We start from the raw sequence: 26,085 nt of genomic DNA on the forward strand, positions 1-26,085 counted from the left end.
TGCGGAACTGCCGCTTTTACAGGTGGCACATAATATCTGTTCCACATTTGTAAGAAATTAATTTTTTAATGTGGCAGTGCATATACTTTGGAATTCCCTGCCAATTGATATAGCTGTACAGTCATACCTTGGTTTTGGAACAGCTTAGTTCTCGAAGGGTTTGGCTTCCAAACAATCAAAACCCGGAAGTGACTGTTCCGGTTTTCGAGTGTTCTTTTGGAAGCCAAATGTCTGACGGGGCTTCTGATTGGCTGCAGGAGCTTCCTGTAGCCAATCAGAAGCCGCGCTTTGGTTTTTGAACGCTTTGGAAGTTGAACGGACTTCCGGAATGGATTCCGTTCAACTTCCAAGGTATGACTGTACTCTTCTTGCTGCCTGCTAAAATCAGTTGTGTTTAGACAAATGTATTTGGGTATCTAGAACACTGATGTGTTTTAATCTGTTTTAGTTTTTTAATGTTTTAAATATCAAAAGGTATATAATTTGCATGAAATAAAAAAAATCCTAATTGCCACTATTATCCCTACTGCTCTCTCTCTCTCTCTCTCAAATAGGCCATGAAACAGACTATAACAGACTTCGACTAAAAACACTGCATCATCCCTGACATTCTCCAATCAAACTGTTTAAAAAGCTGTCTTAATCAGTAGGACAAAGCTGGTTTTAAGAACATCAGCTTAATTGGACTGTGGATAAGGCTACCCAGTACATTTCCCCTTCCTGACTCACAATTGGAATTAAGAGAGCTTTGGCTACACAAAATCATTATCAAACATGTAAAAAGTGAATATGTTGTCTTAACAGCAGCTTTTGTATATAGAAAGAAGGAAGTAACAGAGCATTTCCTATGAGCCCAAAACTGGATAAGCTTTAACTGCAGGGAATGTGCATATGAAAGTTTTTGAAGTTACGCCTCTATATCAAAGGGTTTCTGAAAAAACAAATACAATCTTAACAATGGAGAAGATGAAAAGCTCTTTATAACATCAACAGTAACCATATATACTGTTCCCTTTATAGCAAACAGATAAATTAAAACAAAAGCTACTGTTAGTACTACTTATTTAAATCCTCATGTGACTTTTTGAAAACTTGTATCAGTACTAGTATCAGTCAAATACAGTAGAACAACTAAAAATCTGCACTTAAAAGCAGCTGGTCAGTCAAAATCAGCATGTCAAGTTTCACCCTGAAGATTGTCAGGTTATGGCACTTGTAGTGATGGGAAAAACTATAAATAATATGGGTTGCAAACATGGTTGGCATAAAGAACAGAGGCCGAAACAAATTTGGTGAGATTTTGTACTACCATCTATAATGAAAATAAATAAAACTTCATTTCTGTGCTATGAGGACTGCAGACATATGCCTTTTAAAAGTGTGATGCTATTAATGGACAAGATAAGAAATAGGCATATAAGAGGCTGTGGCTCAGCAGCAGGAGCAGTTGTGCTCAGGTAGAAAAAGTTTCTAACATTCAGAGGTATCTCCAAATTCAGCAAGCAATTTGGGTATATTAAACCAACATAAAAACACCGAAACATTTACACAATGATTGAGAAACTTAAGTTATTTGGACTTTCTAACAACAGGATGAACTTGCTGCATGTTTTCTTTGCAACACAAACAGTTTGTTCAGGGCCTCTCTAGAGATATCAACTATTAGTAAGGGAGTGAAGAATGAAAACATAGACTATTTCAAAAACACTGGGCCTAACCCAGTTCACCTTGGATACAACACCACACGCAAGATTCCCATCAGGTTCAGAAAGTCCCATTTCTTCTAAGGGTTTGCACACAGGGGCTGTTGCAAGAAATGAAAGGTCCATGTATGGATATTGTGCCCTCAACTTGACTTCTGCACATGTGCTCTGCAACTTGTATATGCTCTAGAACACAAGTAACTAAAAAGGTACAGAGAAATAAGGTTGGATGAGGATATGGGAGGAGCACATGTGCTTCCCTTTCCTTATATAGCCTACACATGTAAGCACTTAGGTGAAGGCAGGAAAAACAGGGTCATATTGGACAATACAGGCAACCTATGCATGTTGGTACAGTACCTGCAGTGGAGCTAGATTGAACCTTTACTATTACAAAGAATCTGTAACATTACTGATTATGATTGGACCAGGCGGTGAGGGCTGCTTTATCCAGACACCTGCTCTTCTCCAACAGGTGGTTATTACTATCAAAGCTGGAAATGCCAATCATTTGTTTGGGGGAGGGCACCCCCAATTAAGGAACCTGGGATCAAAGTGTTAAATTAATAAAGTGATGTTTTGTACTATAGGAAAGGGCTCAAGGTACCAATTTCCTTTTGTGTGTCCCATAGTTCTGGGTAATCTTCCATGTCATTATAGGCATCTACTTACCATCTGTTATGACTGCTTCTCCCTGCTCCTTTTTCAGCTCTTCTGGCTTAAGGCTGAGCTCCACTTGTTCTTCTGTAATTCCATTAATAATGGATATCTGTCCATTCTTCTGTAAAAGCTGCACAGGCCAAGAGAGAGATTGGAGGAAGAAAGAGAGCAAAAACTTTTGTAAGTCAAGCCTTGTGCTAGGGGGGAAAAAAATCACATTTACATTTTTTCTTCAGAGATGAACGTGCTTTATCATTTATAAAATACATTATGTGCTACAGGCTGTATTAAAATATTGTCAACCCACATTTAAGCAAAAACTGCATTTTTTAAACAAAAGTGTAATGCTAGACATCTCTAAAATCTTCAAAAAGTAGGAAATACAGGATAGCAGAATCAAGCACAGATCAACTTGCTCAAAATAAAACATCAGGGGTCAACTCTCAGGATGAAATTTGTGGGAAGTACTATGTGCAGTTAGTATTTATACTCTTTACCTTATTGGTATTCAGGCCAAATATGGGCCTTGGTAGGTTTAGATAATGGTGGGATGGGTGTCATAAACATTCCTTGTGTCTCTCTGACTTCTATACTGCCATATAAAGAATTACATGATACAAGGTAAAAAGACAGATCCTTGATCTACAAATCAAGAATTTATTTAAAAGTTTAGGCTATTCCTCAAAGAAAGCACCAGGTAAAATAAACAAGAGTACACAATAAGTCGTTATCTATGACGACTCTACAATGATACAACTGTAACCACAGGCAAGCCAGCTATATGCAAAAATTTAAAAACTGTCAGAATATATTGTTTATCTTCTTACTGTGGAAAAAAAATCACAAAGTAAAAGTTATGACAGCATATTTACTTCTCAAAATATTTTTGCATTAATGATGCACAGACTGTTTTGGAAAGGTACATTCTCCCACAGCACTAAGTTTGTGGGTCAATTCAATCTGTCCCACTGCATTAGCACCTCAGAGCTACTTATTTTACTTATTTTACTTTGCACTCACATTAACTGCCTCATTTCTCAGAAAGATCTGTTCTGCAATTTAATCCAATTATGTCAACTATATTAAAGCAGTGTTCTCAATTCCATTTGGAATGACTCAACTCAGTCAGATTCAAAGCAATTGTTTTGGAACATGGCTGAGAAGCACAAAAACTTAGCTAAGAACACGCAAATGAGGAATACAGGAAATAGCACTATGTCAGTTTGATATTATTTATTCATTTATTGACATTTTCTGCTACCTTTGTTGAGGAGAGGTCATACTATATTTAATCCTCACAAAACCAAAGGCTTATCCAAAGTCGCTCACTTAGCTTCATGGGGGAAACACGGATTTGCATAACATCATTAAAAATGCATGCTGCATGAGCCAGCAATTCATTTACTGCTCACTTGACCTCTATGTACTCTCTAACATTTGTGTACTTGGGTAACTTATTTTCACACCAAGGATCACTGTCTGAAATTTTCATCCTCCCAATACAAAGAACACATTGCTTAAGGTTCTTTGCTTGATGTTTGTTTACACTGCAATAGTCTGTTCAACACTGTTTTTTGCAGCCATCCAGACAGGCAGTTATGGGAAGCAGTGCACTGGCATTTAGATGCATGTGCACTAGAGTCAAAATGCAACTTCTAGAAACTTGACCAAGGACTGGAATGAGAAGAATTCTAGTACATGTGCACACACTAATGAGATATATCCCCCAAAGGCAAAATAGGGATACTTGTTTTAACAAGAAAATAAAGTAAAAACAGGGACCGACTTTGGTGAGGATGGCTGAAAGCTTTGAGGTTGCTACCAGATGACGTGCTTCTTGAAAATTCATCCCAGGTTACATGATGCCAGGGGGGGGGGGTGTTACATGATGTCAGCTGTTTACTAAGCACCGGTTCTGATTTGTTTGCAGGGAGGGTATATAAGGCTGCATCATGCAAGTACTTATCCCACATTCTCCAAAGTGTTTTCCTGTCACTTTCTTTACTGGAGAAAAAGTCTTTTTTTTCCTTTTTGCCAAATAAACTTTAATTGTACAACCTCAGTTTGCAGGTATGCAACTAAATCTAATCCACAAAAGAACAACAGTTTGGAAATGCCCAGAGGTCCAGGGTTATTCCTTCCATATTCATACAATACATAAAAACTATGGGTGGTACCCAGTTGATGCTATTGGGCTCACAGAAGAGCTTTCAATGTAGTGAAGGCATCTGTTTGCAGAAGATGAGAGGATTTTTGCCTATTCTGCCTGCAGGCCATAAAGCCATCTTCCACCTTGCACCAAGCGGATTCCACCCTATTATTTTCTAAAGGGAAAACGGATGAAACAATTGGCTCTAAAACACACAAACAATGAATTGTATTCAAATGGGTTGCATCCTTCTAAGAATGGAAGGGAAACTAATGTCTGCTGACTTTCCATTCCGCCTTTGTTCCCCTCAACTTACTATCTCCTCAAATATAGCATTCAGAAACTCAGTATTAGCATGCTGATGAATGTAGCAAGCTTTGCCCATTATTCTCAGAGAATCCGGCAGATATAGCTATGTCTTCCTCCACTTCTAATCACCATCATTCCCAACATTCCTCATGCCAGACCCAGGATCATTCCAAGGATTCCACATACCAGGCCCAAATGCATTAGTGCTAATTTTGCCTCCTTGTCTTAATCCTTCTACATCAGTTCTACTACAGATTCCTAAAATAAGCTAGATCCAGCTGTCTGAACAACTGATTAAACTAAATGGCATACTGAAATATTGTTCCACACTGTTAAAACGTCTTGTGTTGATAGATTACTCAGCTGCACCATACCCTGTAAGATTTGAAAATCCTTAAGTGACACTGTAGTAACCATTTCAGTATTGATTATATCACCCTAGGTTATAGACTGAAAGCAGTTCAGCAGCAATGGAAAGAGCAAAATAACGGTGAGAGTCTTCAAACTCACACATTATATTTAAAAGCAACAAAAAACTAACAGGAGAGAGAGCCTTCCCGCATGAGCCAAAAAAATCTAACACTAATCAAATCCAACCATTTCCCATAAAAATCAATCCATTGCAAGCAAGTAGTTAGCCTCCATACGGTCACTATAAAGATTTTACTGGTAAGAAAAAAACAGAACTGCTTCAAGATCAAATGAGCCCAATCTAAACAAAATCACACATTTCTTCACATTCTTGCCAGTTTTGCTTGCTGCAGCAAGCATAAGATAGGGAAGAGGAAGAAGATGAGGGGAGCAAGAGCATAGCTGTCAACTTACAGATTTGAAAATAAGGGACCAGCAGTCTTGAAAATAAGGGACCAGCAGCCTTGAAAATAAGGGACCAGCCGCCTTGAAAATAAGGGACCAGCCGCCTTGAAAATAAGGGACCAGCCGCCTTGAAAATAAGGGACCAGCAGCCTCACCTGTCCCAGGCACTCCAGTCTTTCTGTCCTCCTGCAGTCTGGTCAAACTCATGCTGGTAGCTTCGAGGCCACTGTCCAACCAACTTTGTAACCAGAGGTTCAACTGACTAGAATCTGAATCACATGCACCACAAGGCCTATGCAGCCTCAACTTAAGATGGCTCTCCGGCCTGGCTTTGCACTGCAAAGTTTGCGGCAGCATGTGCAACAAAATGGCGTCCAGCATTCAAAAAACCCCTCAGCTTGCATTAACTAGCCACACACAAGGCATGCAAGCTCCACCCCCCAGTCGTTCTTAGACTTCTTATTGGGAAGACTGGGGTGCCTGGGACAGGTGAGGCTGCAGGTCCCTTATTTTGGCTGCTGGTCCAACACAGTTGGAGCCTCCCTCCTCCCTGGCCGGCAGGGAGGGAGGGAGAGGAGCTGCTTCCTTTGAAATTTAAGGGATATCCTTTAAGGGACATTTAAGGGACATCCATCAATAAGGGACAGCGGCGGGACATGGCTCTGGAATAAGGGGCTGTCCCTTCAAATAAGGGACACTTGACAGCTATGCAAGAGGGGAAAGGGTTGAATACCCCCTGCTCTCTCAAAGCTCTGGCAGTGGTGGCTGGGCAGTCCCAATTCTAAATCCACACCAAATAACTGTCCTAGTTTAATAGTGAACTAAAAGAGCAACCTGAATAATATATCTCCATATTAGCTACCCAGGCGCAAGTGCATAGTTCAAGTGAGAAAAAGGGCAACCACACCAATCCACTGTTTGGGGGTATTATTTACTGGGTTTTTATATATTGTTTAAATTTTATTACAGTTTAATCAATGATTATCTTTTATATCTTTTTGACTTTTTGAACTTTGTATTGTTTTTATTTGTGTAAGCCACCTTGAATCCCAGTCCAGGAAAAAGGTGGGATATAAATAAATATAACAATAACAATAACAATAACAACAACAACAACAACAATAATAATAATAATATGACAGACACAATCCAGCTCCCCTTGCCTTTCTTAGGAGCAACAGCATCAGTAAAATGTTCAGGAGTCATGTGGATGATTGGTCTCTATTCAGATTCCTCTTGTAAGTCACTTTGATTTACTTTTGCTTAAAAAGTGGCTAGTAAGTTTGATAAACAAGGTAATTGTAGTTCTACGTGGACAAACCTTCAATGTTAATGAAAACAGTAATAGCTATTGGTTTTCTTTCTTTTTTAAATTAACAAGCATTTCAAATAGTTCTAGATCCCTTAGCTCAGAAGTGGATACAGTATATAATTACTGTATGGTTATCAAGGGTATTGATAGTTATTCCGGTGGAGATTACAAAGATTTCAAGGAGCTAAGTACAGCCAACAGATATACACATCAGCAGGCCCAAAAACCAGTTAGAGAGCATCCTCTATCTTTTGTGAGTGCTCAGTCACTGAACCACCCTGGTGAGATCACCCAGGCAACTGTTTTCATTACAGAGGGGATAATTGTTTTCAAGCACTGAAACTGTTGGCCCAAGTTCCTGGTAATCTGCAAAAATCTGCCTATTGGATGGTGTTTTTAGTCTGACATATCTCAGAAGGTTCCTTACCCATGCTTTTGTGAATGCCCTGCAAATATAAAATCATCACACTCACCACAGAAGGCTGTTGATGTGATGTTGGATGTTATAGGATCAAATCTTTTTAGGATTCAACCACAAAACTTGCACAATTAAACAATGGGAAAGTAACATTTAATATGCCTAGCACTAATAAAGCACACGAGGAAGAGTTTTAACCCCATGGGAAAAGACCCATAATTTGTCTTAATTTTTCTTTGGCAGCTTCAGTCACCACAAAAAAAAAATTTAAAAAAATAGTTTGGCATATATCAGAGCATATTTTTAAAGAGTACAGGATGCTCTTAATATGGCTCACAGTCCAGAACAGCCAACCCTTTTGCTTGTAAACTGATTTGAAGTATCAGCTCTGCCTAGAAGTCTCCATTTTTCTGTAGGATATAAAGCAATAGAATTGATGCCCCCAAGACTGGTGAAACAACATTTGCCATAAAATAAAAGCAATGAAATTAAGCAGTTAAGCAATAAAAATGATGCATCAGATGTCAAGGAAACAAACAACTATCTGACTTTTAGAAGACATCTGAAGGTAGCCGTTTAGGGAAGTTTTTAATGTTTTGAGGTTTTATTATGTTTTAGTGTTCTGTTGGGAGCCGCCCAGAGTGGCTGGGGAAACCCAGCCAGATGGGTGGGGTATAATAATAATAATGATGATGAAAGTTTCAGGCGAGGTGCTATCAGAACAATATTAAAGCACACAAAAAGATTCCTCAACGTGTATCAGTTTGGCAAGTCAAGAGAATTAAGTACAAACCTGAACAATATTTACAAAATTGCATCCACCTTCTATGCTGCCTAGTTCTTCCAGCCCTCCTAAGAGAAATGTGGGACATACTTCTACATAATCTTCACTATTGGGGCATGCTCTTAGAATCACTCTTCCAATGCTACTTTGCCTCTATTCGTGTGTAGGAACCAGGTAGAGAGGCAAAGTAGCATTGGAAGAGTGATTCTAAGATCCTCAAGTCCTGAATAAGCTGGTCTTGCAACAGGGAGAGGCCCACCAGCTTGCTCTCCCATTTAGTAACCTCAGCGAAACTGGTATATTTTCTTTAATCTTAACTAAGCACTAGTCCAACCACATCTAGAGTATTCATGTCCAGTTCCGGACACCACATCTGAAGAAAAATATAAACAAATTGGAGTATGTTGAGAAGAGAACAATGAATACAGTATGGTCAACATTATGGAAAGCAGGTCCTAGGAGGAAAGGTTGGAGGAACTGAGTATATTTAGTCAAGCGAAGAGAAGACTGAAGGGAACATGATAGATTTTAGTTCAATATTTCTCTTACTTCCTTTTGTTTCTTATGTGTCAACATTTTCTCTTAGGTATTTGCTGAATTCTCTCTGGATCAGATTCTGAGTTTTCGATCTGGTTCTAACTAGTATCTAGAGTAGTGGTTCCGAACCTGAGGGCCAAAGAATTATCCCAAGAGACCTGCGAAGCCCTGTGCTGAAGCTTACTTTTAAACAAAAAGTTGGTGAAGAAAGAAAGGTGTGGCAGGATTCTCCCTGCATGCTTAGGTGCATGTTCAGGTTGCTTCTGTCTGCCAGCACTAAGCACTTTCTTCCTCCTGTGCTGGGGATAGCTGCAGGGTGGGAAAAATGGGTAAGGAGGACTGGTGGAGATATTACCACATGCTCAGGCAAATGCTGCCTATCAGATAGAGGCAATCATCTCCTTTGCCCCATATGCTGGTGCTTGCATTAAAAAAAAAAAGGTTGAGGGAAAAAGAAAGGAGCAGCGGGAGTATCTATTATACATTTTGATTATGTATTTGGTCAATTAACAGAACCTAAAATTAAAACAATCAGCATGTGGGGGTCTTGAGATTAAAAAGGGGTCCTCATAAACATTGGAACCCCTGGTCTAGACCCTAGGGCAGAGATTTTCAACCTTTTTGGGCCATGGCTCCCTTGACCAACTACATTCTTTCTGCAGCTCCCCTGTGGGACTCAGGAGCCCAGTCATGTCACCCCTTGCCTGCAGAGCTGGCAGCTTGTCACCCTTTTTTGAGTACCCTTGTGGAGTGTTCCCTCAGCTTCCTCTCCATTCCCTTCTCCTTGGGAGTCCTCTGGGCAGCCACTGCCGCCGCCCCTGGTGTCTGAACTGCCCCCTTGCCCCATCCTGAGGTGCCTCCTCACGCTGTCCCACAGGGGCTTGGGACTTGTCTGTCCATTCCCAGCAAGGAATGCTGGACTGGCTAGCTGAGTCCACTTACTTGCTCTGAGCCCACATCAGCTCCTGGTAACCAGCACCCCCTGGGCAGCCCCAGAGGCACTATTTGTCTGCAGAGCTTGTAGCCAGGGCTGCTGCACCAACAGCCACACAAGCCTTTGGGAGGCAGAGACATGAGAGAGCATCAGAGGAAAGAGAAGAGAAGAGAAAGGAGAGAGATCTCAATAGATCCCAAAGAATTGGAAAATCTGGTACCATCTAATGTTTTAAAATTATTGTGGAACATTGGTAAAAGCATAGTTCTTCTTTGTTAGGGATTCTTTTAGAAAGGAAAACAGAGTGAAATCCACATACGTACAACTTTAATTTTGGTGGGATCAGGATTTTCTCCAAAGTAGCTGGAGGACAAGACACTCATTATTTCAGAGTTGTACATGTGTAGATTTCAATCTGTCAATATTTTTGAAGAACTGTTAACCCACAAAGAAGCCTGGGGTGGGGGGAAAGAAAATAAGTGTTTCGAAATACTCTTTATTTTTTGTGGCATTAAGAAGCATTTTTCAGAGTCTGGCAACTATGTGAAAGTTTACTTTAGAACTAGTGAGCAGGAAGTGAAGCTAGGAATCATTTGAAAAAGGTATTAAAAATAAGGTTTCATATCACAAAATGCAATAAATCTATAATCCCAAGAATATTTCTACAGCAATATGCAGATTCCATTTCTGTATTAAGATAATGAAACAAATTAACACTAGGGCACCTTATCCCATCTTTATTACTATAGCCTAAACTCTTGATGGTAATAAATCAGGAGAGACCACTTCCTATATGCCATCTAGTGCCAATTCACAAATATACGAAACTTGCACAATTAGAAACTTAGGAAGCAGGGGTAGCTAAACATTTTGACTCAGATGGTTGCATTGTTTTTAGAGCAAACTCTCCGGGGCTGGCCACATCTGAAAATGGACAAGCATGCAGTTAAACAGTATCATGACACACCCTGACCCAATATTGGCCAACAAATCCTCTGAAGACCTGGTTCGCATGATTTTCAACCCAGGTGACAGAGCCTCCAACACTAGCCCTGAAATGTCTACCTCCAAGGAATACCCTAGAAGGACCCTCTGGGTAGGTTCCTGACTTACCTCTAGCATAGGAACCACTGGCTGAGTTAGATGTTGAGTCACATCCAGCCCTTGAGAGCAGAAATGCCAGAAAGTCCAACTTCAGGCAGCTGGTTGATGATGGGAGTGCACATCTGAGAGTCCAATGTCATCATGTGACTGTTGAGGAAGCAGCTGCTTGTAAGTAACAACACTCCTCTCAAGGGTAAAGACTCATACAGCAGACTCAAGCACTTGCAGTAGGTGTTGGAGGTGGTCTGAGAGACCATGCTATACAGTGGTACCTCTGGTTACGAACTTAATTCGTTCTGGAGGTCCGTTCTTAACCTGAAACTGTTCTTAACCTGAAGTACCACTTTAGTTAATGGGGTCTCCCCGCTGCCGCCACTGCACAATTTCTGTTCTCATCCTGGGGCAAAGTTCTCTACCCGAGGTACTACTTCTGGGTTAGCAGAGTCTGTAACCCGAAGTGTTTATAACCCGAGGTGTTTGTAACAAGAGTTGCCACTGTACCAGGCTTCAGTTGGAACCTGCCAGTTACTGGAAACAATGCAGGTAATCTAGTTTCTTACATCTGAATCTGACTCCTTTGTCTTGCCATGCTTTTTTTCTGGATCTCCTCAGTTGTTCATTCTTGCCTATTGATTCTACTCCTGAGTTATGTTTAAAAGGAACAAATAAGTACGGCTGCAACCTTCCTGTTCACAGCACAAATCCAAGGTGGCTTTAGCACTGAAAATAAAATCCCCTTCTCTTAGCATTGTTCAAAGACATGTTGACCTCATACTCATGTCTGCCAGAATTGATAACTTTCCCATTTTTTCTTTTTAAATTGGCACTCTACATTCTTAACAAGTTTAGCTAGTGCAGAACAAGGAAACGAGGGTGTCAAGTTTTGGTTTCTTTTTCCAAGCTAATGCCTCTGTAACAGCAGGAGTACACACACATGTGCAACCCATCTACTAGGAATCATATTTTTATCGTTTCAGTTTGTATTTTAGTAAAATGCATTTCCAACTGAATTGCAGAGCTGGACTTGAGTAGCACTGTTCTACCTTCAATTTTTATAATGTTTCAAATATCCCATATTACATTTCCTTTCCTGTCTAGTAAAGAATAGCACTTGCCAGGTGAACCTAATGTCAAACAAGCAATATAATATTGCACTCTCTTTTCTTTGTAAATTTATAGATGACAGCTTTGGGATTCAGGCAGGGCAACAGAATTCTACCTACTCTGTGGTATAAAAGTATTGTTTCAATAGCTTTTAAAATGAAATAGTCCATCCATTATAAGTTTTATTAATGTGTAATGTTTTATTATGTTTTTATATATGTTGGAAGCCACCCAGAGTGGCTGGGGTGGCCCAATCAGATGGTCAGGTACAAATAAAAGAATCATAATCAAAACAATTCATTTTTATAACTATATTCTCAAATATGAACTCTTAATACTATGCAAAAGTTTTACTGTATGGTATACTGTATTCTGAACATGCTAAATTCTCATTTCTGACATTCAAAATGTTCTTGATAGGATGTCTCTTAGTTAGGAAAGGCCTTGTTGTAATTAGACCATCACTTAATTTATCATATGGAAAAACAATGATTCTATAAGCCAAATATTTTAAAATGTAACACATTATTTAATCTTGTTTTTGAGAACTGGTGTGTAGTGCTAAACATATGATTTATGATTCTGCAGTCTCTCCCACTTTTTACCTGCAACCTGAATAAATTTATGCACTACAGATAATTCACAACTTTCCTGAGTTTAACATGTATGATTTCAACATTAAGTAGTTGAAAGCTAGATGGTTGAAACTGCACATGGTTGAAACACATGGAAGGCAGAGTTTAAAAGCTCTTTTTGTGCATCTGGTTGACACAATAAAGCCACCAGAAGTCCATGTGCAATGCTCAGACATCTCTCCATTTTTGCAAAAGGAAGCAACAGAATGACTGACAGCTATCCAAAGTTAGGCCAGGAAGGAGCAGACACACTGTCATGCCCTAGACTCCACTGGTTGTGTTGGCCACGATACAAGGTGGAGGTGGGTTTTTTCATATTTGTGCTATGGCAGCTCCCATCTGGCATAGATGAGTGATGTAAGGATTGGGCCCTTGGGAGATCTGCAGGCACAGCTGCGACTTCCATGGAGGCTAGGAGAGAAACACTGATATTCCATCCTAATCCCTCCAGACATCAACATCAAGGGGGGCAAGGGATAGGCATGAGCTCAAAGCCACATTTCTTCATCAAGATGCATGCAGACAGTCTTACTAATGTTCAGACGAAGTAATTTATTGCCTGGAACAAATAACTCTGCAAAAGAATTAATTTAAGAATGGGCAGCATGGGAGACGTTATAGAACCAGGATTTAAAGTTTACAGCATGCGATACTGTGAAAGAAAATAATATGAAAATGGTGTGCTGTTGGTATTTAACCTCCAGTAAATTAGCTAAAATGTATAAATCAAGATCAATGCATGCTGGAAATGTAAAGAAAAAGAGGGCACCCTTTATCACTTGTAGTGAGCATGTTAAGTAGTAAAAGAATTCTAGGAGATGATATATAATGAGTTGAAAAAAATGTTCAAAATAACCTTTTCTAAGAAACCAGAAGCTTTTCTTTTAGGGATTCTAGGTGCCGAAAATCCAAGTGGCCAGAAGAGATCATTTATTATTTGGTGGTGATTTTGGACATTAAGGAAATGTATATAAAGCTGCCTGAACTTTTGTTAGCCCAGAGATGGAAAGAAAAGACAGTCCCTACCAAAGAAGAATGGCAGATAAAACTGATGGTTATGCTGAAATGACAAAACTGACCAGAAGAATTAGGAACCTGGAAGATTTATATTTTAATAAGAAACGGGGAAAGTACGGTATATATTGTATCTTAAAAAACTATTGTAAACAATTAAAATCCTTAGTAGGATTAAATAATTAGTAGGATTGATATAACACTTGTAGCTAAAAGCTGAATTATGGATTATTTATAAACTTGGTAAAATTGGAGTAATATTGGAGATGCAGGAGAAAATGCCGGCACAAGGACCTACAAAAGGGGGAAGGGAAGTCAAAGGGGATTCAATGCTTATATTTTAAATGTGTTCTTTCTTGTTGTTTGTAAACCTGAAAATGAAAATGTGTGTGTGTGTGTGAATTAATTTAGGAATGGATGGGAATTTGTAGAATAAATCCAATTATAACTTTAAAGAATGTATCCACATAAGAATAATCCTTGATACATCTGAATATATAACTATGGGTGGATTCCAGTGCTGTTTTCATTGTGCTCGGGTAACACTGGGAAACCATGTGGGTGGGGATTATATACACCTCTGTCCTACCTTAGTATCTATTTATTGTGTTCTAAATATTTTCCAAGCTACCTCAAGAATTCTGGTTAATAGGTACAAATAAATATTCCTAAATAACACTTAAATATAACAAAAGATACATTTCCCAGTTTTGTTCAACTGTTATTTTCTTTTAGGTTTACCTTGGCACTAAAAAAAAATGGGGAGGGGACTAGCTGTAAGAATGGACCACAGAGAATGTGAATGCAGTAAGAATGGAACTGCATTGCCTCAGCCACATCAGAATTGCTTACTAAGAAGGCTTTTAATTATGCATCTTCTCCAAGGTCAGCTAAAAATACCACATGTACCCTTCACATACAAAGAGGAGAGATAAACAGAAAGCAGGGGTTCCCTTATAAAATATGTTGGTGTGTCTACAAGAAAATGAGAATGCTTTGCAGAGCAAGGGTGTGGGTCAAAGCTTCATTGCAAGTACTGTAAATAACAGTACCAGATTCCAAATATAATTTGCCTGTCCTAAATCTGTGTTATTCTAATCATCAGTTACAAAACAAAGGGGAAACTGACTTCAAGCTCCCTGTGATTCTCACCTCTGCTAAAGCCACTAAAATGGATACTGACAACAGCCTTACAAGGAGAAACCACAGACAAGGAACAGTTTATTGATTTGAATGTATTTAGACATTCAACAAAGGAAAGCATTTTCAGCTGTTCTGTAAACCCATGACTTAATTGTGTCTTTAAACAATCCGTGTATTTAAGAAAGCAAATATTTACAAGGCAGCATATAAAAGATTCAAAAGAATGAATTGAATATATTTATTTTTCGCTATTTCACAACATTTATATACCGTACTGCTTGATTATATTGGGGGTATACAATTTTTGTAAGTTCTTCCTATTCCTCTTTAAAAAGTCAACTTTCTTTCAAAAACAAATTTCCATTATATTTTCTCTATATACATTTGCACAGAAACAAAGGTCTCAAGAATATGTTTCAACTGTCTCTTCAATAAGCACATGTATCCTGTACACGGGTTGGGGATTAAACATGACAAATTGTTTAAAGAAAATTGCCTAAACTTCAAATACATTTCCTTAATGTCAAAAATCACCACCAATTAATAAATTATTCAATATTTGAAAAAAGAAGGCAGCTTTTCTTTGACCAATTCTGTTTAAGGAGCTGTTTCACTTAACATGGGGGGGGGGGGAAATAACCTGCTACTTGTCCAATTTTAGTAAAATATTTTTGACATATAATAAGACATCAACAGAGGATAATTTTTCTAATGGTAATAAGTTTCAAAAATGATTTAAGTGACAGACCAGCTGCTGGCATTCTTGGACAAAACGAATTATTGAGACCTGGTTTCAGGACTCAATCTACCCCAATGGATGACCTCTACTGGGAGAGGGACAAAGGTAGTGCAACACTGCTTCTTTTGCTTGATCTCTCCATGGCTTTTGATACCATCAACCATGGTATTGTGTCCTGGACTAGCTCTGTGAGATGGATCCCAGGGACACTGTTTTATGGTGGTTCCGGTGTTACCTTTAGGGTCAGTTCCAAAGAGTGACAATTATGTAACTGGGTGTTCCAGGGCACTATTTTGTCCTCAAGGCTATTTAACATCTATTATGAAGTCACTAGGAGCAGTCAATATGGGATATGAAGTAAAGTGTCATCCATATACCCAGTGAATGAGTGTTTTTGTGTTTGGGAGGTACGTAAGTCAGTCACCTGTTTTGAATAGGGTTCCACTCCCTCTGAAGAAACAGGAATATTAATTGGAGGAGGGGGCTCCTGAATCCATCTTTGTCACCTGTGGCACATAAGGTCTCAGTGGCTAGGAATGCTTTAAAGCAGCTTTGGTTAGTAAGATAGCTACAGTCATACCTGGACCAAAATAGCTTGGCCACTGTGATCATGGCATTGGTAACCTCAAGACTGGATTACTGTGACGAGCTTTATGTAGGGCTTCCCTTAAAAACTAAAGGTGGAGCAGAATACATCAGCTGGATTATTTACTGGGGTACTCCCATCAGTACCATATAACACCTCTGCTGAAGGAGTTGCACTGGCTGCCAATATGCTACCAGATACAGTTCAAGGCCCTGCTGTTTTTAAAGTCCTAAACAACATGGGACCAGGATATCTAAGGGACTGCTCTGCCCACTATATCCATACCCAGCAAGTGCTCCCTCCTCAGATGGGCACTGCTGAGAGCACAATGTACCCCAGAGATGCCTTTCGTTTGTACCAGAATTCGCGCTTTTAGTGTTCCCGTTCCAGCTCTCTGAAATTAATTAGCAGCTGAAATCAAACAGCCACCTAGTATGATGTTTAGATGCCTAATAAAAACATTTTTGTTTAGGAAAGCTTTCCCTTAGGTGTAATCCAGTCATTTATGGAATACCAGTTTTGTAACTGATGGAATGGTTTCATTGGTTTCAGTTTATATAGATGGCTTTACTGTTTTAGTGCTTGTGTTTCTGCTTTTATTCCTTTTTTGCCCTGAACACCACTTCAGCAGCTGAAGTATAGAAGTATTCTATAAATTTAATAAATATTAAAAAATAAAAGTATGTTCCATATCATATGAATTCAGTACCAACAGTACACAAGGATAAAAACAGACATCATTTGTTCAGTAAAGTCTTGGCAAGCATTTCTGAATAAAGTATTCCAGTTTTAAAAGTTAAGTACTTTCCAAAGCACTTTGTTTTAGAACATGCACATATACTGAAGTTGCCTTATTCACAATTGAGATCAATATGGATAAACAGCACATTTCTATCAACACTGTATAATCATCTGTCATATGTACTGCCTGAAAACACTGCTGTGGGAGTTTCAAACCAACATTAACAGTTTTTCCCTTGGGAACTTTACTACAGTGCATAACTGTTCAAGGCTGGAAGACGACACAATATTCCCTTGTGTATCCATTTCCAATTAAGGAAAAATTTGAAAGAAAGGCAACTACTGCCGTGGTCATAATACAACTGCCAAATGTCAGAACAAATCACAGTCAAGTTATTCAATCCCTAAAGGCAATACAATACATTCTTTAACAGTAAAGTATTCTCGTTAGACATCAAAACGATCCTGGATCATTGAGTTACTTTATTTTCCAAAGAATTCCCAATAAGCATTCCAGAGAGAAAGACTCAAAAAGCTTTGAAAAACATATTTCTATTATAGTCAATTTTGTAGGACTAAAACAAGGTGGATGAGAAACAATTTCAAGGATATATGTGGGGGGGGGGGGCGGTAAAAACATTTTCACTCGCTAGCATAGACACAATTAAGTTAGCATAGTGGAACAAAGGGTGCTCAAGGATGTATGATCTCAAAGGCATAACTATAGTATGTCACAATACTTCTAAAACTAAACCACTGCTATCAGCGAGTACCCAGAAATGAAGGTAAGGCCCAAGTTTCCAGCAGCCAGCAGTTAGAATAATGGCTAGCATAAAATTCTCCTTCCATAATTCCAACTCCATGATCTGCTGTCAACTGTACTCCTTCCTTCTCTTCTATACTATTTTCAGCCAAAGTAACTACATTTTTTGAAAAGATAGGTCTTGGTAATAGAGCTGTTCAAATGAACCAATGAGCTGCATACTGAGAGCAGACCCATTGAAATAAATAGACTTAAGTTAGTCAAGTCCATGATTTAATAGGGCACATAGTGTTAAGTATAAATTTACTGAACACCCACTATCTTAATGTATTGTCTTTAAGCAGGGCCATTTTAAGATACAGCATTATGTAAACTGAATTTGAGTTGTGTATATCCCAACTGGCATGAAACACAAAATGTAAAAGAGAGAAGCAACCTATTCAAAATGGAACTTTTGAATAGTCAGCAGTTGCAGTTTTTCCCATCTTATACTTCATCATCAAAAAGAACTAACTATACACACAATAATCATCACTTATTACTTGGACCACAATGTAAGCTTCCTAACCTATAGATAATTTCTTTTTTTACCAATTATTTTTTATTGCTTTTCAATAATTTTTAACAAATTGTCACCAAATTAATACAAATTCCCGCAGCTTTTTATCTGAACAACTTTACTAAAGTAAAATACAATTTCATTTTCCACTCCTGGTTTATTTCCAAAATTATATTTACTGTAAAGCGCTCTAGTCCTTAATGGCTTGGTTCAGATCCTAATCTAAACCATGGCTTAGATCATCATGAATAAGCCACAGTGAACCATGAGCTCACCCAATCCTTTGTACACAAAGAGAATGAAAGTTTCTCCCCTCATTTAGGGAATTTTATTTTTTCAAATTCTAGTTATAACACATTAGGGCCAAACTGAGTCAAAAGTGAAAGTGGAAGATCACATGCAAAGGAGAAAAGGGAGCATACAAGACCAATATTCACTGCACATCATTCACAATACACATTCCTCAACATTAGACTCCAGATGTTGCTGGACTAGAATTCCTATCACCTCCAGCCAGCTCAGTCAGTGGTCAATGGCAATGGGAGTTGTAGTCCAGCAACATCTGTGGACTGAAATCTGAACAATGGTTTGGTTTATCATCTGAACAAGACAAATAGGTCCTATCATTAAAAGTTCTGCTGAGGTAAGCTGGACTTCATTTGACATAGAACCTTGGGAATCAAAGTGTACCCTTGGCAAGGTTGGGTGGGATGTGACTGAGGACTATTACAGAAGCTCTCCAAAATCCTGTGATAAAAGCAACTTCTGCACATGCATTCCCTCCTCACCCCCACTTTCAGTGATTTGTGAGGTGCATGTGGTGGAATATTTTGCATTACTAAAGATCACACATGAGCCCTTGATCAACTTAGCTCTACAGTAAAGGCAGGCAACTTGTTCACTACCAGAAGTCAAAGAGGAAATATACCAATGATTTGGGAGTACAGTGGTGCCCCGCAAGACGAATGCCTCGCAAGACGGAAAACCCGCTAGACGAACGGGTTTTCCGTTTTGGAGGTGTTTCGCAGGACAAATTTGCTATGGGCTTGCTTCGCAAGACGAAAATGTCTTGCGATTCCTGGGGGTTTTTTTTCGCTCCCCACCCCCTTTTTCTAAGGCACTAAGATGCTAATAGCCTTTTAGCAGCTAATCCGCTAATCCCTTAAGCCTTTAATAGCCGCTAAACCGCTAATAGCGCTAATCCGCTAATGGGCTTGCTTCGCAAGACGAAAAAACCGCTAGACGAAGAGACTCACGGAACGGATTCGTCTTGCGAGGCACCACTGTATTACAGAGTATCAGCACAGGCTATTTGCACATAATAAACAGAGAAGCAGTTCACAATAAGTACACTGTAGATTACAGTCATCTTGGACATTTACCGTATTTTTCGCCCTATAGGACGCACTTTTTCCCCTCCAAAAATGAAGGGGAAATCTGGGTGCGTCCTATGGGGTGAATGCAGGCTTCGCGGACCTCTCCGCAAACAGCAGGAGCGCTCCCGCTGCTGGCGGAGAGGTGCCTGCATGCTGAAGCCTGCGCGCGCTGAGCTCAGCGCGCCCAGGCTTCGCGGACCTCTCCGCTAGCAGCGGGAGCGCTCCCGCTGCTGGCGGAGAGGTGCCTGCATGCTGAAGCCTGCGCGCGCTGAGCTCAGCGCGTCCAGGCTTCGCGGACCTCTCCGCTAGCAGCGGGAGCGCTCCCGCTGCTGGCGGAGAGGTGCCTGCATGCTGAAGCCTGCGCGCGCTGAGCTCAGCGCGTCCAGGCTTCGCGGACCTCTCCGCTAGCAGCGGGAGCGCTCCCGCTGCTGGCGGAGAGGTGCCTGCATGCTGAAGCCTGCGCGCGCTGAGCTCAGCGCGTCCAGGCTTCGCGGACCTCTCCGCTAGCAGCGGGAGCGCTCCCGCTGCTGGCGGAGAGGTGCCTGCATGCTGAAGCCTGCGCGCGCTGAGCTCAGCGCGTCCAGGCTTCGCGGACCTCTCCGCTAGCAGCGGGAGCGCTCCCGCTGCTGGCGGAGAGGTGCCTGCATGCGGAAGCCTGCGCGCGCTGAGCTCAGCGCGCCCAGGCTTCGCGGACCTCTCCGCTAGCAGCGGGAGCGCTCCCGCTGCTGGCGGAGAGGTGCCTGCATGCCGAAGCCTGCGCGCGCTGAGCTCAGCGCGCCCAGGCTTCGCGGACCTCTCCGCTAGCAGCGGGAACGCTCCCGCTGCTGGCGGAGAGGTGCCTGCATGCGGAAGCCTGCGCGCGCTGAGCTCAGCGCGCCCAGGCTTCGCGGACCTCTCCGCTAGCAGCGGGAGCGCTCCCGCTGCTGGCGGAGAGGTGCCTGCATGCCGAAGCCTGCGCGCGCTGAGCTCAGCGCGTCCAGGCTTCGCGGACCTCTCCGCTAGCAGCGGGAGCCAGCACTGGGCTCCCACGGCTTGCAGAGAGCTGCCTGTTTGGGGGCTGGGGTCGGGGGAAGCTCGGGCTTCCCCAACCCCGCGCCTGGGGGGGAAATAATTTTTTTCCTTTATTTCCCCCCCAAAAAACTAGGTGCGCCTTATGGGACGGTGCGTCCTATAGGGCGAAAAATACGGTATATTTTGCTGCTGTTTATTAAGACTAGTAAAAAGATGAAGCAACTAGTAACTCCATCACTGTTGACTAGACTCCCTTCAAATAAAATATGTAAATAGGTTTGACGCGTACAAAAAGTTACTCTACACCCCCCCAAAAAAAACCCCCAGATGCAGTGTAGTTAATCCTTCTATTAGCAATAAAGCTGCTTAAATCGAACACCATTCAACCTAGAGAGGTGCGGTGGGGTACTGTATTCCAAGACAATTTGAGCATTTGCGTCACCTGTTGAGAATCTAATCCTGAAGCATTCCTTCCTTGCTAGTGAAAAATGCAAAGAATTTCTACTGCCTAGAATTTATCGATGCATTACATGGAGGCTTGTGGAAAGTCATTAAAAAAGTCATTAAATAGGTAATGTAAATAGTGAAGGACTGAGGAAACGGAACAATGTGTTTGTAGCTAATACATAGTCGAAGAACTGAAATCTTAGAAGATGAAACATGTGAGTCTGGTACTAAAACTAGTACTAAAGCATCAGATCATAAGAATGGACATACATATTCTGTTGCTGTCATATATGTTTTCCCTCTCACAGGATCCCCAAAAATGTACTGTATCTGACCCCTAGTTGAAGTGCTGGCACAGGGGAACCTCTAGGAGTGCTGTAAAAGTGCTGATCTCCTTTCCCTCGTGCAGCATAGGTGTGCTATTCAAGCCTCCTTTTCAAGATAAGAGATAGAGCAGAGTCAGAGATGTCCTCTTAGTCAAGACCCTATAGTTCGTTTATTGGTCTAGGAACTGAGAACACTTGCATCACATTCCTTGGTTTCCCTGTAGTAAGAATGTTTTATGGGATGAGACAGCCGAGGACATCTGTGTCTAGTGTTAAAATAACAAATGACAGGGTAGCAACCACAGCAGAAACCACTGTTTTCGCTATGGTAGTGACAAAGTTTCAAGAGTTAACCTTATTCAATGTACTTTTATATTTTTAATTTTATAAAAACAAGTATTTTTAGAAGTTCAGTGTCATGTTAGTGTGCATCAATTCAGCGGGTGGGTGGGTGTGGGTGGGTGTGCACCTATTGCCTGCAGTCTGCATAACCTTTCTAGCTAAGTAGAAGAAACTTAACCTTTAGTCCACAAATGTCTAGACTGAATAGTGTATTGATTTTTTAGTTCCCAGACAATACGATTGCAAGGCGCTTTTGCTACTTTATGACCTCAAAAGGAGTAAGAATATAAAGCAGTAGCACCTCCTACACCATTGACTTATGTTACATAGACTTAATACAAGCCAGGATTCCCTGTAAACCAGAGAAGAGAAAAATATGAAGAGAAAAACAGGGTGCAGAGAAATCTAGTTTCTTTTACCATGATACCACGCAGAAATTTCTCCAAAGAAGGAAAGAGAGAGTGCAATATCCATGTGGTTGCCTCCCCATTTGCAAGCCATTATTTTGTTGGGAACCAGCATTATATCTGAATCACGCCACAGCGACATACATTATCTGCAGCTTATATACCAGACAACTGCCAAGGCTAGCCACAGGTTTTCATGAGCCATCTTTCCCACTACACACAAATGAACATCCTAGGCATACATACACACAGACACATACAAATATATATATACGGACAAGGTACAAACAACTCTTTTATTTCCTCTGTTTCTGATTTACACATTTCAAACGGAAGAGAGACTATGTCAGGGGTAGCCAATCTGGTGCCCTCCATGTTGTGGACTAGACTTTTGATTACTGATCCTGCTGGCTAGAGCTAGGGATGGACAGACCCATTGAAGTCTGGTCCATTCCTGTTCTCAAAGTGGACAGCGTTAAGTCCATCCTCTCCCATTTACAAGCAGGTTTTTAATTAAAAGTCTTTTTTTAAAAAATGCTTTACACTGAAAAGCATCTCTGTGTGTTGTCACTCTGCTCTGTGCCACAATTCCCCACCCCACTTTAAACCCTTCAGAATTGTGCCGTGAGCTACCCACAGCCTGAGCAGCTAGCAGACAGGGCTCCTTGACACTATGCACAATGGGCTACCCCCATGTAAGCACTGGAAAACCTTTAAAACAAACCTATTGCTGGTGGATCTATTGATCTAAATGGATCTGAAGTGAACCAAGAAATCCAAATGAGTGCTAAGGAAAGCTGGGATCCAGTTGGCACTAAGTACTTATGTAGAAAAGGGACGCAGGTAGTGCTGTAGGTTAAACCACAGAGCCTAGGACTTGCCGATCAGAAGGTTGGCAGTTTAAATCCCTGCGACGGGGTGAGCTCCTGTTGCTTGGTCCCTGCTCCTGCCAACCTAGAAGTTCGAAAGCACGCCAAAGTGCAAGTAGATAAATAGGTACCGCTCTGGCAGGAAGGTCAACGGCGTTTCTGTGCGCTGCTTTGGTTCACCAGAAGCGGCTTAGTCATGCTGGCCACATGACCCGGAAGCTGTACGTCAGCTCCCTCGGCCAATAAAGCGAGATGAGTGCCACAACCCCAGAGTCAGCCACGACTGGACCTAATGGTCAGGGGTCCCTTTACCTTTACCTATGTAGAAAAATACTGAAGTAAATGGGAATTATGAGGTGGACCCAACCTACCTACCTGCATCCATTTCCCCATTAAAAACTTCCAAAAACAGCTATTTGTCCCCCAAGGTGCAACCACAGCAACAAGGTGGTTTGTAGCAAGAAAATAAGAACATGGGGACTGCCTTTTATTAAATCAGATCATGCGTACATCTAGACCAGTGCTGTCTACTCTGACTGGCAGAAGCTCTTCTGGATTTCTGAGTGGGTTCTCCCAGTCCTACCTGGAGATGCCTCAGGAAAAAAATGGTCAGGCATTCTGTGTGCTGCAATCACAAACCAGATTCTTTAATTATTTCACAATTTTGAAAAGCAAACCAACACATTGCTTTCATATTATTAGCATACCAGCTATTTGGGACCTGCTAAAGGTAAAAGGTAAAGGACCCCTGGACGATTAAGTCCAGTCAAAGGTGACCATGGGGTGTGGCACTCATCTCACTTCAGAATGAGGAAGCCAGTGTTTGTCCACAGACAGCTTTCCGAGTCATGTGGCCAGCATGACTAAACCGCTTCTGGAGCAATGGGACACAGTGATGAATGCCAGAGTGCACGGAAACACTGTTTTGGGGTCTGACATAGTACTAATGAGGCTTACTACCAGGTAAATTTTATTTTCCTAAGAAATGGTTTAATATACAAAATTAAAAATAGTTTGAAACTATCCTTAAGAAATAACTATAACTTCTGCCAAATTAATGGTCAGTGTCTGTGGAAGTTTAATGAACTGATTCAGTCACTGTATTCATTTTATAATTTAGTCAGGTATCTATTAATAATAAGCTTCAAGGATCACAAGAACTTCTTGAGAAACCATCACTGACTTTTGTATAGTTCTATTAAACCATGACCTATTTCCAAGATTGTTTAAGCATTCCCAGCATTCTTCTCCATTGCTGAAAGGCTATATATCAGCTGCAGTTCTACAAATGTCCAGGGATGACTGGCAACAGATTTAGGAATGGATATCATAGTCTACTTGAGTTTAATATTCACAATGCTTCATACAAAATGGGAGCTTCAAAAATTAATTCAAAACACACCAGCATTACCAAAATAAAACCATTTTGCATATTTTCAGTGCAATTCACACAATTTGCATTATTCAGGACTGCATTCCCGTGCACAACCTAATGAAAAGGAGAGTTCTTGTTTGGCAAGGCCTTTTCCTGTAGAGATCCAAAAGACTGCAAAGGACTGTGGTACTCTTCATAAGCAACACTACATTTTGGTCTCTTATCTCTAGGAGGCAACATTTGAGATCCTTTTTTATGTGATGACAGGTCATACTGGCAACAGAGGAAGATAGCATGGAAGACCCACTTCTTATGCAGCATCACGCTACATACAAAAGCATTGCCAAGGATGTAGTAGTTACACAGGTTGCTTACTCTATCTTAATATCCAATACTTGAATAGACATAGAAATCAAGAGTTGTATAACTCTTAACTGTTGCACAGGTCACAAATACACTATCTTAAAAAAATATTTTTCAGTTCATAGTTCTAAGCAGGATTTGCTACCTATTTAAATGACAGGGGAAAAAGAAGACTGACTAGAATTTTAGGGAAATGCCGGGGCGCTTTTTTAAAAATTTCATTCACTCCATGCTCTTGTCTCCAAGATTATGGGACTGAGTTTTAAATACATTTACAATTTCACACACATTCCTTTCTTACTACATAAGAAATCAGGACACAAAAGCTGACTCACAGAATAGATTAACAAACTCAGGTTTAACTAAACCCTGCTTACATTACATTAGCCTGCTTAATAGGATTCCTGATAACCAAAGATAATCCTATCCATTTACTGCACTGATGCTTATGCAGCAGTTGAAATGAAATCTGGTTGGTTAATAAAAGCACTGTAATTCTGTAATTTACACTTGGCCAACATACATAACACATGCACTCAACAGATATTTTTTTAAAGAAAACAACACTATAGTCCTACAGAGAAAATATTTACACTATTTTAAAAGAGGCTGGTATACATTATGCATTTCATGTCCATGAAACTACTCCTGATTTTCTGTAAGTGTACCATCTTCTGAAGAATCAGTGTGACCTATATACAATTGTCCATGTGCACAGTGGAGCTTTCTCGCCCTCTTTACTGCAGCAAATTGTTTAGGATGTTAAGAACAAAAATGGATTGAGAAGAACTCCAAAATTTCTCTGCAAACTGGGTGAAAGGAAATTAAAATTGCAAATGTGGGTCAATGTAAGCAAGTGTAAAATGATGCACTTAGGGCAGTGGTTTTCAACCAGTGTGCCGTAGCACCCTGGGCAACACTGGCCTCTGTCCCTCTTTCCTTCCCTCCCTCCTATGATGCCCTCTTGCCTCTCTGCCTCCCAAAGGCTTGCACAGCTGTTTGATGCAGCAGCCCTCTTTGGGGCAGGAGAGGCAGCTCAGAGACCAGGGGCAGCAACTGCAGCTGCCCAGAAGACTCTCAAGGAGAGGGGAGAGAAGAGAAGAGGAGGACGAGGGAATACTCCACCAGGGTGTTCAAAAAAGGGGGAGAAGCTGCCAGCTTGCAGGCAAGGGGTGTCATAACTGAGCTCCTGAGCCCCACAGGGGTGCTGCAAAAATAATGCAGTTAGTCAAGGGAGCCGTAGACTCAAAGTCGAAAACCTCTGACTTAGGAGCAAAGAATCCTAACCACATATACACTTAATGGCATAATTGACAGTGACTGACCGGGAAGGGGATTTTGAGATCATTGTAGCTAGGCTCAATGAAAATGTCAACCCAGTTTACTGAAGCTGTGAAAAAGACAAATTCCATGTTACAGATCATTACGAAAAAGACTGAAAGTGAAATGACTGACAATATAATGCCATTATACAAATCTACGGTGCACCTATATTTGGAATACTATGTACAGTTCTAGTCACCAAACCTCAAAATATACTGTAGGTGCAGAAAAGAGCA

The 26,085-nt window shown here is 40.8% G+C and overlaps 1 protein-coding gene across 3 annotated transcripts in view; it reads right to left on the minus strand.

Moving 5' to 3' along the window:
• Positions 1–26,085, minus strand: part of AKAP12 (A-kinase anchoring protein 12) — a 65,841-nt gene that overhangs the window by 24,396 nt on the left and 15,360 nt on the right. For all 3 annotated transcript variants that reach the window (XM_083434718.1, XM_083434716.1, XM_083434715.1), the window contains exon 2: positions 2,376–2,493. Coding sequence is in view for 2 of the 3 variants with exons in the window: in XM_083434716.1 (XP_083290842.1) it covers positions 2,376–2,493 (118 nt within the window). In the remaining variant the exon portion in view is untranslated. The remainder of the gene's footprint in view (positions 1–2,375; positions 2,494–26,085) is intronic.

The sequence above is a fragment of the Podarcis tiliguerta genome (assembly GCF_965153285.1).
Source record: "Podarcis tiliguerta genome assembly, chromosome: 3".
Classification (NCBI taxonomy): Eukaryota; Metazoa; Chordata; class Lepidosauria; order Squamata; family Lacertidae; genus Podarcis; species Podarcis tiliguerta.